The 16,755-nt window shown below is 47.8% G+C and overlaps 1 protein-coding gene across 1 annotated transcript in view; it reads right to left on the reverse strand.

Moving 5' to 3' along the window:
• The window catches only part of MAOB (monoamine oxidase B), a 113,069-nt gene extending 96,757 nt beyond the window's left edge, over window positions 1-16,312 (reverse strand). Inside the window, exon 1 of the mRNA XM_049643733.1 lies at window positions 16,165-16,312. Within this exon, the coding sequence (XP_049499690.1) occupies window positions 16,165-16,210 (46 nt within the window). The 5' untranslated portion in view covers window positions 16,211-16,312. The remainder of the gene's footprint in view (window positions 1-16,164) is intronic.
• Between the last annotated feature and the right edge of the window lie 443 nt (window positions 16,313-16,755).

Consider the following 16,755-nt stretch of genomic DNA (forward strand, 5'->3'; position numbering starts at 1 on the left):
TTAAAAAAATAACAAACTAAGTTCTGAAAGATGGTCAAGAGTCACCAAAGTGGCAAGGGAGCGGAGCGGGGAGAAGAGCTAGAAAGAGTTTCCTCATGGAGAAGTGCAAGTACTTCCTCTGGGGTTGAGTTTATGTGATGTTCCTACCCTGAGGGACAGAAAAGCAGATGTCACTGAAACGCTGCCGTGAAAATATCAAAAGCTTCAAACTGGGAAACTTTATCGAGACTCCCATATATTAACTTGTTGCTGAAAGTCTGGTGGCAACAGAAGGCCAGAGCCTGAGGTAGATTATTCGAGGATTCAACAGTCGGCCGGTGCAGAGGCAGAGCAAAGACAGTGGTGGCCGATGTCCTTTCTGAGGCGGGCAGGGGTCAGATCTCCAGTGCGTCTGGGCCAGAGTCATCATTTTGGACTTAATCCTGATGTTAATGGAAGCCACTGAAGGGTCTGAAGCAGAGGAGTAACCTCATGACACTTACATTTTAGAAAGTTTGCCCCGCCGGGAGGACATTCTGGAAGGATACATGACAGGTTATTAACCGGGGTCACCTCAAGAGGGTCAGGATGGGGTGAAGGCCAACGGATAGTTAGCTTTGTCTCTGAACAACTTCATTTGCTTCACTTCTGACAGTAAACATCTTTCCGTGGCTTGAAAACATCAAAAACATCAAAGGTTGAATTTTGTTCTCATTAAAGCCAAATTATTCTTCCTTTTGTGTAAGAATCGACACTACTTCAGGTAGATAAACCCTGAAGACGTTACGGTGAATGAAATTAGCCGGACATGAAAGGACAAATAGTCAAATTCATGGAGGCCGAAAGCAGAATGGGGGTTGCCAGGGGCCGAGGAGAGCAAGGAATGGGAGTGACTGTTAAATGGGGACAGAGTGTCAGTTTAGGACGATGGCAAAATTCTGGGTTGCACAACAGCGTGGATGTACTTAATGTGGCTGAACTGTACACTTAAAAATGGTGCAGGGGCACCTGGGTGGCTCAGTCGGTTACGTGTCCGGCTTTTGATTTCAGCTCAGGTCATGATCTCATGGTTCGTGAGTTCGCGCCCCTCATCGGGCTCTGCGCTCAGAGGACGGAGCCTGCTTGGGATTCTCTATCACCCTCTAACTCTGACCCTCTCCTGCGTGCATTCTCTCTCTCTCTCTCTCTCTCAAAATAAATAAATAAGTAAACATTAAATTTTTTTTTTGAAAATAGTCCAAATGGTGCATTTTATGTTCTGTATATTTTATCATAAAAAAAAAAAGAAAAAAAAAGGAATAGAGAGGGCTGGACCCTACGGCGGGATACAAATGAGTAGACTCTGGGAACTACATTGGTCCATGTGAGGAAGCCCAGGTCAGGGGAGGGCACGGAGACGGTGAGGTGGACTGGTCTGAGCCATATTTTGAAACCGGAACTAACAGGGCTTTAGCGGTTAATAACGGGGAGTAGAGAAGAAAACCTCTAGTATCTAGTATCCAAAGGCAGTCCTTGAAACAAGGCAGTTGGTTGCCAACAGCTGGTTTGGGAAGTGACCTCAAGAAGCCTCGTAGGCTCTGGGGAGGTGAGACAAGGAAGAGAGGGTAGGCAATAAGGGCTGCAGAGTTGAGCAGGACGCCACGGTGGCCAACTAGGGCTCCATCCCACTTGGGTGCCTCTGGGAGACCGTAAAGAACATGCCTCAGTGGTTCCAACTGACAGGTGAGGAATCCAGGCTACTGAGCAGGCCAGTCCTAGGAGCAGATGGCGGCCGGGGTGGGAGCCAAGGTGGAGTGGGGTGGGGTGGGAGGCCCCAGTGGCCGGAGAAAGGCCTCGGGCAAAGACTTGGAGCTGCCAGAAGCCACAGGTCCCCGTGTACGGGAACGGGTGCTGAGGGGCAATGGTAGGACCCTTACAGTGTCTGCTCCAAATGTCAGGGGTCTTGGCTTAAAAACTGATCTGAAGGCGGTTCTGTTTCCCGGAACAGCGAATACTGAAGGAGAAGCAGGTGGGAGCGGGTGAAGGAGTCTGAAGGAGCAGCTCGAAAGGTGGGAGGGCAGCGGGAAACTGGAAGGGAGGTGGAAAGAAGTGATGCTTTCAAACGCCCGGCTAATATACAGCACGAGAAGCTGGAAAATCTTTTCTTGGATCGTGGGAACTTCTTCGGAAAACACTAGTCATTCAACAGCGGTTTACAGGGACCGAAAACCCTATACCGCTCTGCACCACACAGCTAAAATGCCAAACATGCAGCAAACAGTATTCAACCAGGGGCGCCTGGATGGCTCCGTCGGTTAAGCGTCTGACTCCTGGTCTCAGGTCATGGTCTCGTGGTCCGTGAGTTCGGGCTCCGAGTTGGGCTCTGCACGGACACCGCAATTATTTTAACAGCAAGACTGAGTAAGCTCGCACTTTGCAAATGACTTGCAAACGTCACTGTTCACTGGCACTGAAGCCTTCATCCGTTGTATTTGAAAAATACTGCAAAATGATGCCAAGAATTTATATAGAGAAAGCGTGGGTTTGAACACGGGTTTAAGTTCCAAGTGCCCCCATTTTTTTTTCTCTAAATCTCTATTGTCAAAGAAAATGTATTCCAACACCTCAGCGCGCACATGTACCTTCACTGGAAACGTAACATTCGCGAATGCTTTTCATTTTAAAGGTTGGTTTTTAAACTTACTCTCAAGCCATCTTTAAACCTGCAAATTCCTTTCAAAGGAATTCATCCATAGGGAAGGGAGCCAGATTTAGAAGAAGGGCTTCCTGAAACATACCTTGAAGACAACACAGGAGGAGGAAAGAACTGTTTTGTCATTTTCATCAGCTTTTCACGGGTTTTTGTTCACAAACTAAAACCCAGAAATGAAAGCATGCCTAAGTCCCAAATGGTTTTTCTTCTGCACACAAAACGGTTTTGCTTCCCTTCCTACCTCACAGTCATCTTAACCTCTTTGTACTTTTATTCCATTTCTCAGACCTGTCTGCTGGAAGCTCGATATTGTGGACCGGCAGACTGATTTATCTACAGAAAACTCATTTTCCCCTTGGACGCACTCTCCATGATATCAGAGAGAAAGGAACAAGGGAGAGAAAAACGGATCACAGGCAGTGTATTTTGGATGTGCTGGCTTTTATCAGCTGGGACCATGTGATTTCCTTTCAGCCTCTGACCACTCCGGCATGCAGCCGATTTCCGACGGCATAAAAGGCATGTATGATATTTGACTTACCCCTCAGAAGGCCAGGAATATCACACCACCTATGAGTAAAGCCTGCAAAGTTAGCGGATGACACAACACCTAGAAGCCCAAACCCGAGTTGTCTCAGCATCTGTTCTGACTCGGTTCAGATGGGAGCCCTGTAAAGGTATACAGAGGCGTCTTTTACTTAAAAAAGTACATTGCTGTGTGTGCGTGAGCCAACAGTTAATAGGCACGGGAAATGTAATTTCACATCATTTCTTGTGTGTGTGCATGTGTCAAGCTGGAATTGTTTCTGGATTGTTCATTCCTGGCACCTAGCACGTAGAAGGCACTCACTTCTTGTTTTCTAAGTAAAAAACTAACCGCAGGCAGATGGAAAGAGATGGGCAGCCATCTAGCTCACAATTTCCTTTTACAGATATTTCTGTAAGTAATGTGCTAGGTCTTTTTCCAATCAGAGAACACACCCCTCAAAGTGTTAATGTCCTTGTAATACTAATAGTCTAGTTCTGTAAGGTTTGGTTTGGTGGGGCATGGAAAGAACAGGATCTCTCTCTTTCTCCCCCCCCCCCCAAAATCAATTGTTGAATCGCACAGAGGATCGTATCTCTGGGCATGCCGATTCAGAAGGTTGCAACTCGTGTAAATGCTATCAGTGGTCATTTCCAAGAGGACATTCTAAAGGTTACCTGTGAAAACTCCACAATGCACTCCTTCACGATCACGATCTAGCTTTTCTAGTTCCTTTGTCAATTCCCTCTAATATGAATGTCCTTGGACCAAAGACCCCCAACCTCTAACCTCTCCACTCAAACACCACCAACCAGCTCCCTTTTTGCCTTGCCCATCTTGGGTTGTGTCGTCCAATTTCTACAATCGCTACAATTCCTTGTGAGAAAGGCCATAGGAGGCTGAATGAAATAGTAGTAGGATTATGGGAAGACTAGAGGCGCACACCAACAGAACTATTTTGCCAAGAACCCAGAATCTGAGCTGGATCCAAAATGGTAGCTTAGGATAGATGGACAGTCCATGACCTTCTGTGTCCAGTCTTCACTGATTAGGGCTGTTTGTTTCATAATTCACCCCTTGGTTCCACTGCCACAAGTGTTTCTAATTGTTTATAGCAAATTCCAGATAAGAGGCTATGCATCTCAGCTCTAAATCAGCCCACAGAGTGGTAAGAGAATTAGATTCCCTGGAGCTTGTTTGAGCTGAGGTAGAGGTCGGCCTCCACCCTCCACCCTGTTCTGGAGGCTCAGCCCTCTCTCCAGGCGTCCACCTCCAAGTGACTAACGCTTCATGGTTAGAACATCTTGTGATGTACAGAACAAAAATACTGTTCAACTACTGTCTGTTTAGATTAAGGTTCATGGCCGGCAGCCTCTGAGACAGATTTGTACGTAGGAGCTTCATCGGGGTTCAACACGTGTCAGGGAGTAAGAGAGGCAGGAGTGGTCACAGGGAGGAGTTGAACAACAGAAGCTGAGAGGGCCTGTCCGAGTCGTCCTGATGTGAGGGTGTCCCCAAAGGAAGGGGCAAGCTCTTGGGTGAGTCGGCTCCCCTCAGTCAAGGGCAATCTCCAGAGATGGACTCAGCAGTGCACCAGCGGGCGGCCAACCCTCTGAGCAGGTGAGGGAATCACTGCCCCGAAGGGGGCTCGAACAGCCAACCACAGCATCCCCTGTGCTGCCATTTTAGGCCCTACAGTAGGAAGGGCGAAACTGCCATTTCAACGGCCTGTGTACATTAGAATGTAGATTGAAATCTCAACCACTTAAAGCTACAGTTTACGGAACAATATCTGAATTGGCCCATCAACTCTCCGGCAAATCCTGTCACTGAATGTTCCAGCGGGTTCTTTGAGGCCCCGAGGTGAAGCCGTCATCCTTCTCTCCTCTGTGGCATCTGAACCAGATGCACTTCTCTTTCTCAGCACCCATGCCCCCTCAGAGCATTCACCTGTGTGTAGCTGTACGGGACGGAAACACGCATAACCCATGTGTTCGCCCCCCCCGCCACCCCAATGCTTGGCAAATGGGGCATTCGATAAGCGTTTATTGAACGAGTGAGTGCATCGAGGAAATGAGCAAACGTGCCTTCTTTTTCTCCCCTGCAGAAACAACAAGATAGGGCACCACGTTCGATGAAATGAGGGGCTCATTTGCGTGTACGCCTTTGTGCGTGCTTATCTTCAGTATTTAACAAGGGCTGTTTGATTTTGACTAACTGGCATAGCACAAAAGGGCTATTCTGAGACCGTCAACTGCATCGGACAGGACTCCTAAATAAACTAAAATCCATGGCAGATGTGAAGGCAAACTAGAGAGGAAATTAAAATGTAAAACATGAAACAGCTGTTTGATCAGCCGTTAAAACAGACTGCGGACAAAGGCTATATTCATGTCTTATCTAGAGGGGTAAAAATAATTAATCATAGAAAGTGATTTGTCACCGGGCTGTTTGCTTTGCGGCACTGAAACACACCAGAATGATCTAACTGAGGATGGCAAACTTCTAGACACAGCGGATAAATGGCACCCAAAGAATTTAGAGGTACTCTAAAAAAGGTATGTTCCTAGTAAATAATGGCGGGCATAAAGCCGTAATTGCAGAAATCAGTTGCAGAGAGCAAAATTTACTTGCCACCACTGAAATTTACAAATTTTACAAAACAGAAGAGGGTTGTGATTTTACAACTTCATTAAATTACAGCTATGAGCTCGTGAAGAACCATGGCTTTCTCGGTATTGTGCCAGAGTTGGGGGGGGGGGGCGGATGTCAGTTGCCTGTTGAGGTAACCAAGAAGCCCATTATTACAATTCCACTCTAAAGTAAGTGTGAAATTCTCTTGGGAATGACGGTTTTGCAATAATTATTAAATGCCTTCAAAGGATTCCCAACATTTATTTCTAGAAGGTTCCAAAAGAAATCATCAGAATCATGCACAATTTGGTTTAGGTGTAATGATATTTATAACAGCTTTCTTTCAAATAGCAGAAGTTTGGAAATGCAAATCTCCAGTAATAGGAGACTGGGTAAATAAATACAATCATATGGAGAAATATAAAGTTCTCAAGATCTTATGGGAAAAGAGCACTTAAGACATGATTAAATGGTCATGTTATTATTTATTTAAAAATAAACAAATAAAGCCACCTGGGTGGCTCAGTCGGTTAAATGTCCAACTCTTTTTTGTTTTTGAAGTTTATTTATTTATATTTAGAGAGAGACAGCGCAAGTGGGGGAGGGGCAGAGAAAGAGGGAGAGAGAGAATCCCAAGTAGGCTCCACCTTGCCAGCTCAAACTCATGAAACTGTGAGATCACGGCCTGAGCCAAACTAAGACTCCAACGCTTAACCGACTAAGCCACCCAAGGGCCCCAACTGTCCAACTCTTGATTTCATCTCAGGTCATGATCGCAGGGTTTGTGAGATCACAGCTTGGAGCCTGCTTGGGATTCTCTCTCTGTTCCTCCCTTGCTTGCACATGCTCTCTCACTCTCTCTGTGTCTCTCAAAATAAACATTAAAAAAATAAAAACAGACAAATAGATCCAACAGGTGGTTTACAAAAAGAAAATACAGGTGGCATTAGTAACAGTGGTTAGTTTTTTTTGTAGAAAACAATTATGGATGATTTTCATTTTCTTTTTGTCCTTTTCTGCAATTTACAGATTTTCATAATAAACAGGTATTATTTCTACAATTCAGGTTATTAAAAAATGTTCCATGTCTCCAAAAAAGTCCTTAAACTATAAATCACCAAGAAAAAAATGTGATTTCATCTTTCCTTTGTATCAGTGGCTTATCTTCTTAAAACTTAAAAAAATTTTTTTTAGATATTTATTTATTTTTGAGAGAGAGAGACAGAGAGAGAGAGACAGAGCACGACCAGGAGAGGGGCAGAGAGAGAGAGAGAGAGAGAGAGAGAGAGCTCCAGGCTCTGAGCTGTCAGCCCTGAGCCTAACACGGTGCTCAAACTCACAAACTGTGAGAGATCATGACCTGAGCCAAAGTCAGATGCTTAACCCACTGAGCCACCCAGGCACCCCTCTCCTTAAAACTTTTGGTGGGAATTTTGGTTAGTAATTAATTTGCCTCTTAATTATTTACTTTATCTTAAATTATCTGAAAAAGGGGCTCTGTTGGATAACAAAAGCTTTCCCAAAGAACTTGTTTTAATGTAGAAAACCGGGAAATAATCCATACAAGTGAGATGGAATTAAAGACATAATTATAAAGACACAATTTAAGACAGAAACACAACTGGGATCACAAGAATAGAAAGTAGCTCGGGGTACCTGGGTGGCTCAGTCGGTTGGGCATCCCACTTCGGCTCAGGTCATGATCTCACAGTTCGTGAGTTCGAGCCCCGCATCGGGCTCTGTGCTGACAGCTCAGAGCCTGGAGCCTGCTTCAGATTCTGTGTCTCCCTCTCTTTCTCTGCCCCTCCCCTACTCAGGCTCTGTCTCTCGCTGTCTCAAAAATAAATTAAAAAATATAAAAGAAAGAAAGAAAGAAAGTAGCTCTAACTACAAAGCATGAGGTAGGAGTCAGAATTCAACATAAAAGGATCATTGGAGATATTTGAGAAATACACCCAAAGGGAGTGGTTATTCGGGCTGGAAGGAGAGCGAACCTCCCTGTTGTCCAATTCTGATAAATGTTGAGAGGGAGGATGTGGCCAGAGTTAAAAAATGGCCTATGGAAGAGATGATTAACATCGGATCAAGAGCTTACCCTTCTGACATAAAGTGGAAGTTAACTGGAACATGCCATTTAAGATACCATTAAACAGAGGTTATGGTGACATTACTAACATTTGAAAGGTCATTCCTACCCGAAGGTACTTTCTGACTGTGCCCTCTCTCTCATAAAACAGTATGTTTCAATTTTCTTTTTAACATTTATTTATTTTTGAGAGAGAGAGAGAGAGAGAGAGAGAGAGAGAGAGAGAGCTCGATCGGGGGAGGGGCAGAGAGAGAGAGGAAGACACAGAATTTGAAGCAGGCTCCAGGCTCCAGGCTCCCAGCTGTCAGCACAGAGCCTGACATGGGGCTCGAACTCACGGACTTTGAGGTCATGACCTGAGCCGAAGTTGGACACTTAACTGACTGAGCCACCCAGGCACCTCCCCCCTTTTTTGTTAATTTTTTTTTCTTTTTACGAAACCGTAGGTTTCAAGGACAACTTTGACGTAACAAATAGGATGAACTCTTCACTTCATGTTTCTGATTGCCCAAGATGTGTGTTTGTCACTTAGTAAGCTGGGTCAAAGCCCTGGGTAGAAAATCTCTTTGATTTAAAAAAAAAAAAAAAAAAAAAGGAAAAATGTAAATACAGTCATGTCCTTCGATTCTAGTTATAAAACTTCAGAGAGAAAACATGAATTACTTATTTTGTGATACTTCCTCTGGGTCAGCTCTCGGCAAAACAGAAGAAAGCCAAGTGCCCTCGAAGACCTCTTCCCTTCTTGCCTCCCCTCCCCCACTTTCTCTCACAACTAGCCTTGGGGGTCAGGATAACCCAATTCATTCTCAGCAGCTGGTCACCTTTCAACCTGTTCCAGAATTGCTACTCATTTCTTGGCTTCTCTGGCTCCTAGGGTTGCTGCCTTCCACCTGTCAGGCACATAACTGCCCCCTTTATCTTTATACACAAATTTTCAGTGGCTCCCTGTTTCCAATCACAGAAAACCCTATCTATTCACTTGGCTTTTCTTTCCTTTTTTTTTTTTTTTTAAGATTTTATTTATTTGAGAGAGAGAGAGAGAGAGAGAGACCACAAGAGTGCAAGCTGGGGAGAGGGGCAGTGGGAGGGAGGCAGAGAATCTTAAGCCGGCTCCACCCTCAGCCTGGAGCCTGACATGGGACTCGGTCCCACGACCCTGGGATCATGATGTGAGCGGAAATCAACAGTTGGATGCTCAACTGACTGATTTACCCGGGCGCCCCTTTAAGATTTTATTTTTAAGTCATCTCTACACCCAACCTGGGGCTTGAACTCACAATCCTGAGATCCAGAGTTGCATGCTCTACTGACTGAACCAGCCAGGTTCATCACTTGGCTTTTCAATGTCTCGCTGTTTGATTCCCTCCTTCTACTAAGTTTATTACCCACATGTCCCCATCCCTATTACTCTTGCCTTGCTGGGATTTCTACCTTCCTATAAATAGAAATATTAGCTGTTAACTGGAGCCCATGGCCCTATGATTCACCTTATTGCTGTTCTTCAGCACCTGTTCACATTCCATTTGCTTAATGGCACCTTCTCCAACCCCTTGGGTCTTCAATGATTCATTCCTTCTATCTAACTTAGCCCTTGGCTTACACAGTACAGAGCTCACTTACATATTATTTTTTAAAGTTTATTTATTTATTTTGAGAGATAGAGAGAGCAGGGGAGGGGCAGAGAGAGAGAATCCCAAACAGGATCCATGCTCAGCACAGAGCCCAACTTGGGGCTCGAACTCATGAACTGTGAGATCATGACCTGAGCCGAAATCAAGAGTCAGACACTCAACCAACTGAGCCACCCAGGCGTCCCTTAGCTCAGGTCTTGATTTCAGGGTCGTGAGTTCAAGCCCCGCGTTGGGCTCCAGGCTGGGCATGAAGCCTACTTAAAATAAAATGATAAAACTAAATGATCTCTTCAAGTTCATAAGATAGATCTGACCAGAGGGGCCACCTGTGTGTTTATTATCAAAAATGCAAGAAACCCTAAAGCAGCGAATTTTCTAAGCTGTCGTGTTTTAAAACACATTTTGATGGCACACATTAGCAGCCGCATCAGTAAAATCCTCTCAATGTGTGTGTGCCTTTGCACCTGTGTGAGTGTGAACAAATGTGTGAACAAGTGATGTGATGATGGGGAAAGGTTAACAGACTGGAACCAGCTGCTTCCCATGATGACATTTACACGGGAGTAGAAGACATCAAACAAGGAAACAAATGTGAAACTGAGTAACAGTGGGGGTGAGCCTAATGTTAACATCTTCAGGGTACCAAGCGGGTTAGAAGCGTCCATATAGAAAGGTGTCCTGTGTTCAGAATTTCTCACGTATTTCTCTCACGTACATATTCAAAGTCATTAGAGTTTAAGCCTTTTGAATTTTGCTGCTGGCTTTCTTTTTTTTTTTCATGTTTATTTTTTATTTTTTAGAGAGAGAGACAGAGTGCAAGCAGGGGAGGGGCAGAGAGAGAGGGAGACACAGAATCCGAAGCGGGCTCCAGGCTCCGAGCTGTCCGCACAGAGCCCGATACGGGGCTCGAACTCACGAACCTCAAAATCACGACTTGAGCCAAAGTCAGACGCTTAACCGACTGAGCCCCCCAGGAGCCCCGCTGCTGGCTTTCTTATATCATCTGTGTTTTCATATCATATACAAGCCAAGAAAGTAGAGCTGCAAAGCAACATCCCTATATAAGATAATAGTCCATGAATGTGTGTGTGTGTGTGCGTGTGTGCATGTTACTGCCCACACGGTCACTAACCATTTCCTCAACCCAAACTCTGACAGTGGAGTCAGCTGGCAAGGTGCCTGTTCAGACCCATCTGTGGTTAGTGGCCATTTTGTCAGCCTGATGAAGAATAATAACCAGTATCTACCGAGTGCTTGCCAGATGCTAAGCCGTTTGCATGCATTTTCTCTTGTAATCCTCTCAACCACTTTTTGAACTGGATACCATTATTATCCTTATCTTCCAGATGAGCAAACTAAGACATGAAAGGGTCACCAATTTCGCTTAAGGTAGCACAGCTAGTTGGTGGAACCAGGGTAGACGCGACGCTCTTAACACTATGCTCCGTGTGCCCTGTGTGACACGGAGCCTAGACCTCAACATCCAGCCAGAAGCCAAGGAAATTGCTGCCATGGAGAATGGCCAAGCCAAGCCTTAAACCTGGAAGATACAGAAGGACTTAGAAGTTGTCATTCTAGTGGCCCCTGGCTCTGCCCACATGGCCAACCAAGCAGGCGCCTCCCATCAACGCACCCCAAGTATTAGAATCAAGCAGAAGGTACAGGGCTTTGTCATTTTCAACCCGCACAGAGCTGCCGTGAAAAGTCAAGCTCCCAACGCCTTGCCCAGCCTGTGGACGGCCCTCGAAATGCTAACTCTTGTTACTATTTATTCTTAAGAAACAACTGATCCTGTTAAATAAATAACATTTGCATTCATTATGAATGCACTTGTTATCATCACGAAGATGGGAGTGAGGTGGCTGGGAATGAGGACCTGGTCAGAATCTGAATAACAGCCAGGCTGGGGTGCGGCTGAAATGCAGATCTGGGGCCGCCAACATTTTTCCTGAACCCGAGGTGAGCCTGAGCTCCTGAGGCCCTTCGGTGCAGGGAGTAAAGAGATGGGGTGGGTCAGGATGGGGCTGCAACCTGACGGGCCCCGACGGATGCCTGCACATATACGTAGCCTTTGTAAGGGGTGAAGAGGACGAAGTGATTACGCAGAAATGCCTGCTTCTCCTCCCACAGACCGGAAAATCCTAGGGTCTAAACAAGGATATATTTTCCAAAACGTGTAAGCTGAAGCCATGTGACTGCCAATGTACATTCTTTCTAATCCTAGCAACAACCCCCTCTTGCCAATAAACGCATTAGGAGTCTCATTTAAAATATGAGGTCACTGGGGGCGCCTGGGTGGCTCAGACGGTTTGGCGTCCGACTCTTGGTTTCGGCTCAGGTCATGATCTCGAGGTTCGGGAGTTTGAGCCCCGCCAGACTCTGCGCTGCCATTGCAGAGCCTGGGTGGGATTCTCTCTCTCTCCCTCTCTCTCTCTGTTCCTCCCCCGCTCACATGCTCTGTCTCTGCCTCTCTCTCTCTCTCTCTCTCTCTCTCTGTCCAAATAAATTAAAAAACTTAAAAAAAAAAAAGATGAAGTCGCTGAAGAACAGGGAGGTGATGGAACTTTCAGGGTAACACAGTAGGGTAAGTGTAGAATGAGTCTGTTTGATACCAAACTATATATATCATTTTAACATTGCCATACTGCCTCTCTATAGCCTCTCTTTGATGGGGACAGACAGATTTCCAAGCAACTTCTACACAGTTATTATTTTTCAGAACATTCGGGTGGGTTCTAGATGAAGCTCTGCCATTAACACACAGGCCACATCTGCCGACTGTGTTCCAACTCAACTCATGATCCCTCCTGGGCCATCTGTGACACCACCCTGCCCAGACCGGGCCCACCAGCCCGTACCGGGCTTGCTCTCCTGGCCAGGTGTTGGTCACAACTTGGAAGGCTGGCTCCCAGCTCCGCGGGATCTCGGCTAAGTGCCCACTAACCCCAGACAGCTGACTCTCCTCTCGCAAGCCTGGCAAAAACACTGTCCTTTCTGCTTCAAATTTCCCTTTTTTGGTGCTTTTTCCTGAGGATTCAGCAAGAGCCAATCCAGATTTGCAAAAGATAGTTTCCATGGTTTCACCAACCCAAACACTGAAACCGAGACTCGGGACAGAAACAAAATGCTGCTGTCCAGCTCCATGTGGGAAATGCTGTTACTCTGTCAAAACTCCAGGGATCACCTGCTCCTTCAGTGGAAGAGATTTCAGTAAGTATGTATTCATATAGCGCACACATTTCTTAAAAAAACTATTCTACAGCTGCCCTGGAAGTTTTCAAATATCAAAAAAGAAGGTTGTATATTAACTGGCTGACCCTCCCATTATCTGTGTTTATCCTAAAAGGAGTGATGAAAATTTGCTGACGGCTTTCAAAAACGATTAGAGAATTAGCAGAACGCCCCAAGCTTAACAACTAACAAACTTTAAAAAGCAGAGTCAAATTCAGACACTTCTAAATGTAAACACTGGGTCGGTCACCTACTAATTCTAAAATTCCGATCTGACTGCTTCTCCTGCTGTCAGGGTGATTTGGAGGGAAATGCAAAAGATTGGTGGTTACAGTGGATGTGAGTTTCAAATCCAATCAGTTGCTACTTTGTTGGTGTAAAGTCCATTAAGCCAACAGCAAGTCCTCAGTGCCAACTGGGCCAGGCAGGGCTCTGGAGCTGGGGGCTGGGGGTTCTCTGCAGAGAAAAAGGGACACTTCCCTGGGCTCTGGAGGCTCACAGTCTAGTGGAGGGGAAAGTGAGCCATTAACACCTCAGGGAAAAGGACCAGGCGGCAAGGGAGAATAAAACGGAGTCATCTAACCCAATCTGGGGGGATTCGAAGGGCAGCCTTGGGAGATGATATCTCAGCTAAGCTGTGAGGTTAACTAAGTGTCTTCCGGTGTCTCGGTTTCCTCCTCTCGGTCCTCAGACAACAGAGAATGATGGACACACCTTCCTCTCCTCCACCCTCTCATCTAGTCTGTTCTAGACTTCCTCTCTCCTCTCTCTCAGCTTGGGTCATTTCATTTGCATCAGTGGCTTCAGCTCAAACTTCTCTCGCGTGCACGTATCTCTGAGCCCAACTTCCCTGAATATCCACCTGCCAGACACCTCTCCCGTGGTCCTCCCAGCACCTCTGACTCCACGTGCCCCATCCTTCTCCTAAACCTGCTCTTCCCCCTTCACCTCCCTCTTTTGGTTAGTACCATCCCTGTATTTCTGGGAATGAAAAATCCCCATTGGCGTTCACCGACCACAGAAAGAACGGCACCTTTTGCGGATGATGCGCAAAACTCCCCAAAGTTCGTGCCACCACACCTTCCCTCCCTCACCTCTCCACACGGAAGTTCTCGAGGTTTCCTAAGCCTGGCTACCGTGTTCCTTCACATGTTTGTGTTTTTATATAAGCGGTTCCTTAGCTCAAAATGCTTTCCTCATCTAGTCTCCCGCTGAATTCATAGTCCTCCTTTCCCACCTACTTCAAATGTCACCTCCTCTGTGAAGTCTGCCCAGATTTTCTCAGCAGAGTTGGAGATTCTCTCCAATCACCTTCCCTAGGACTCTGTGCATGCACCACTAAAGCATCTATCACATGCACCACTGTCTACCTTGTGTTGTCTTTGTTTGGGTATCTCCTCTCCCCTCCTGGATTGACACATCTTCAAAAGCAATGTGACCCAATTTTGCATCCCCTACCACAGCCTACTCTAATGCCTACTGTTTGAATAAGTGAGTACAATTCTTGTAGGACCTCTTGTCATGTCAGCCTTTGCAAAGCTATTTTCACATGCATTGTTGCTCTTGCCCTTCACCATGATGCTGTCATCATCTAGCTGTGACTAGTTGGTGTTATCCTCATGCAGCAGATAAAGCAGTTGAGTAAGGCCTTGGAACCCTGTTTTCTTGCTTTTTAGAACAACGACTGTTCCATGGAATGTTCCTGAGAAGAAGGCAGATCTAGTCACCTGACCCCTGTCTTCAGAGTTTGAGGGTCAATATAAAAGTTCACCACTGCTTGTGGAAATAGCCAAACCCTTATCTACCCTTCCTGAACGAGTCTAACATGATTTATTTGAGTGATCTTGAAGGTTTGGAGTATGAATCAGACAGGGCAAAATAAGGGGTGTGGGGGGGAAGTAGAAAAATCTGAACCCATTAGACTTTGGGCAAAAACAGGACCTCGGGGGCCTGGCAAGAGAACTTCAGGTGCCCCTGGATAATATTTTCTACATATGCTTTGAAGTCCAAGTTCCCATAGGAGAAGAGATGTCAAAAATACTGAAAGCAAGCCAAATCAACCTACCCTTGGCCCACCTTGGCGTGCCACTGTCTTATGCGTCTGTGTACCCTGCAGCACGGGACACAGGGCCTGGCCTGAGTGAGTCCAGGAGGGCCACGCGAACACAAATGGTAGCCTGAGACTCGACCCAAAGGTGAGGAGGGCTGCAGTGGAGGGAGCGGCACAAGACCAGGATCAGCCCCCAACATCCAAGGTCTTGGTTTCCTCACCAGGTACAGCAGTCGGGGCACCTCTGCCCTGCCCACTCCATGGAGAGCAAAGGCTAACCCTGCTCCTGAGACCTGGTTAGGGCCAAGGGTTGGGCAACATATCCATGGATTTGGGAAGCATCCCAATTACTTCTCAGGAACCAGGAGGCCCCGGGATTGGGGCCAAAGCGGCCCCAGGGGGCTGTTAGGCCGCTCTGGGAACACTGCTTATTCTCACTAACCCCCACCCATAGGATCCGCCTGACCCTCGTTAGAGGATGGGTTTCTCCAACCACTCCATCCCTCCCTCTGGCTTCTGTCTTTGCGCCCTGCTGCGCACACAGCCTCCCTGTGTCTGAGAGGGTAGTCTCCAACCTGCCAAACATAGGCTGGGCCAGAGAGTCAAGTTTCCCCACCCCAGCCCCACTGGACAGTTTGTTCAGCCTGTTCTGGAAGCGGGTAGTGATGAGAAGAGCTATTTGCTCAAAAGGCCCTGCAGCCCCAGGGAGAGACCCGTGACAATCACAGAACCACAGAGAATCAGGGTCAGGACGGTATTTGTCAATCAATCGCCCCAGGGTCCAACCCCTGCTTTCTGAACCAGGAGCTAACTGTTCAAGGTCGTTTCCCCTGCTGCCAGGGGACAGCACAGCACAGTACGCTGTGGTGCACGCCTGCTTCAAGCTGGGGTGCCGAGCGCCCAGGGCAGGTTGGAGCAGATGACTGACTTTTGCTTGGAAAAAGTGACGGACCTTTGCGCCACCCCCTAGCAGAAACCTCCCGCGCGCTAACCAGCCCCCTTTCTCTTCGCCTCGAAAATTCCCGCAAGCGCAGGCCCAGCAGCCTTCGGAGGGAGAAGTTCAAAGCCTGGCCCCGGCCCGTCCACAGACTTTCGTCCCTCCGCCCCCCTCCCCCGCCTTCTGTCCAGGACCGCACCAAATCCTTCCCCTCGTGGGAGCTTCCGTGCGCGGCACTCGGGGCCCGCGAGATCCCCGCCCGCGCACACGGACAGGCTCGAGGCTCCCGGGGTCGGCCCCCGCCCCCAAGGCCCTCGTCCGCCCGCGCCCCCCACCCCACCCAGGCGGCCACCTGTTCGGACGCAGGAGGAAGAAGGAGGGCCGCTGCCGCGACTGACCTGAGATACCGCCCCCCACCACGATCACGTCGCATTTGTGGCTCATGGTGCTCGCCCCGCTCCGGGCCGCCCCGGTGCCCGCCGCTCCGCGGTCTGGGTCTCGGCCCCCGCCCGCCGCGCTGCCCCCGCGCACTGGCGCCGCCGCCCAGCCGCTATATCGCCCGCCGCCGAGCCCCGCCCCCCGCCCGGAGCTCCGCCGCCCAGACCTGGGGAGGGCGGGCGCGGGGGCGGAGAGATCACCTGGGGCCCGCACGGGGAGCCTGGAGGGGGGAGGGACACCTCCCCTGGGCCTTCAGCACGGCCTTTATTTCTCCATCAGCCTCCGTAGTGCGTTATTGAGCTTGGGGGGCTGGGGGGCTGGGGGGTGGGCGGTGGCCCCTTTGGGTGTCTGCCTCCAGCCCCCTGCAATTATTCCCCCAAATAGAGCAATGCAAAGAACACCGGACTTTTCGTTCGTTGAGCGTTTTCCAGGTCCCAAGCACCGCATTAAGCGCTTTGCCTGCATGATTCCGGTTAAGCCTTCTAACAACCCATTTCACAGATGAGAAAAGCGAGATAAAGTAGGTAAAAAGGCCAGCGAGGCTCCGAGAC

This window comes from Panthera uncia, chromosome X (assembly GCF_023721935.1).
Source record: "Panthera uncia isolate 11264 chromosome X, Puncia_PCG_1.0, whole genome shotgun sequence".
Taxonomy (NCBI): Eukaryota; Metazoa; Chordata; class Mammalia; order Carnivora; family Felidae; genus Panthera; species Panthera uncia.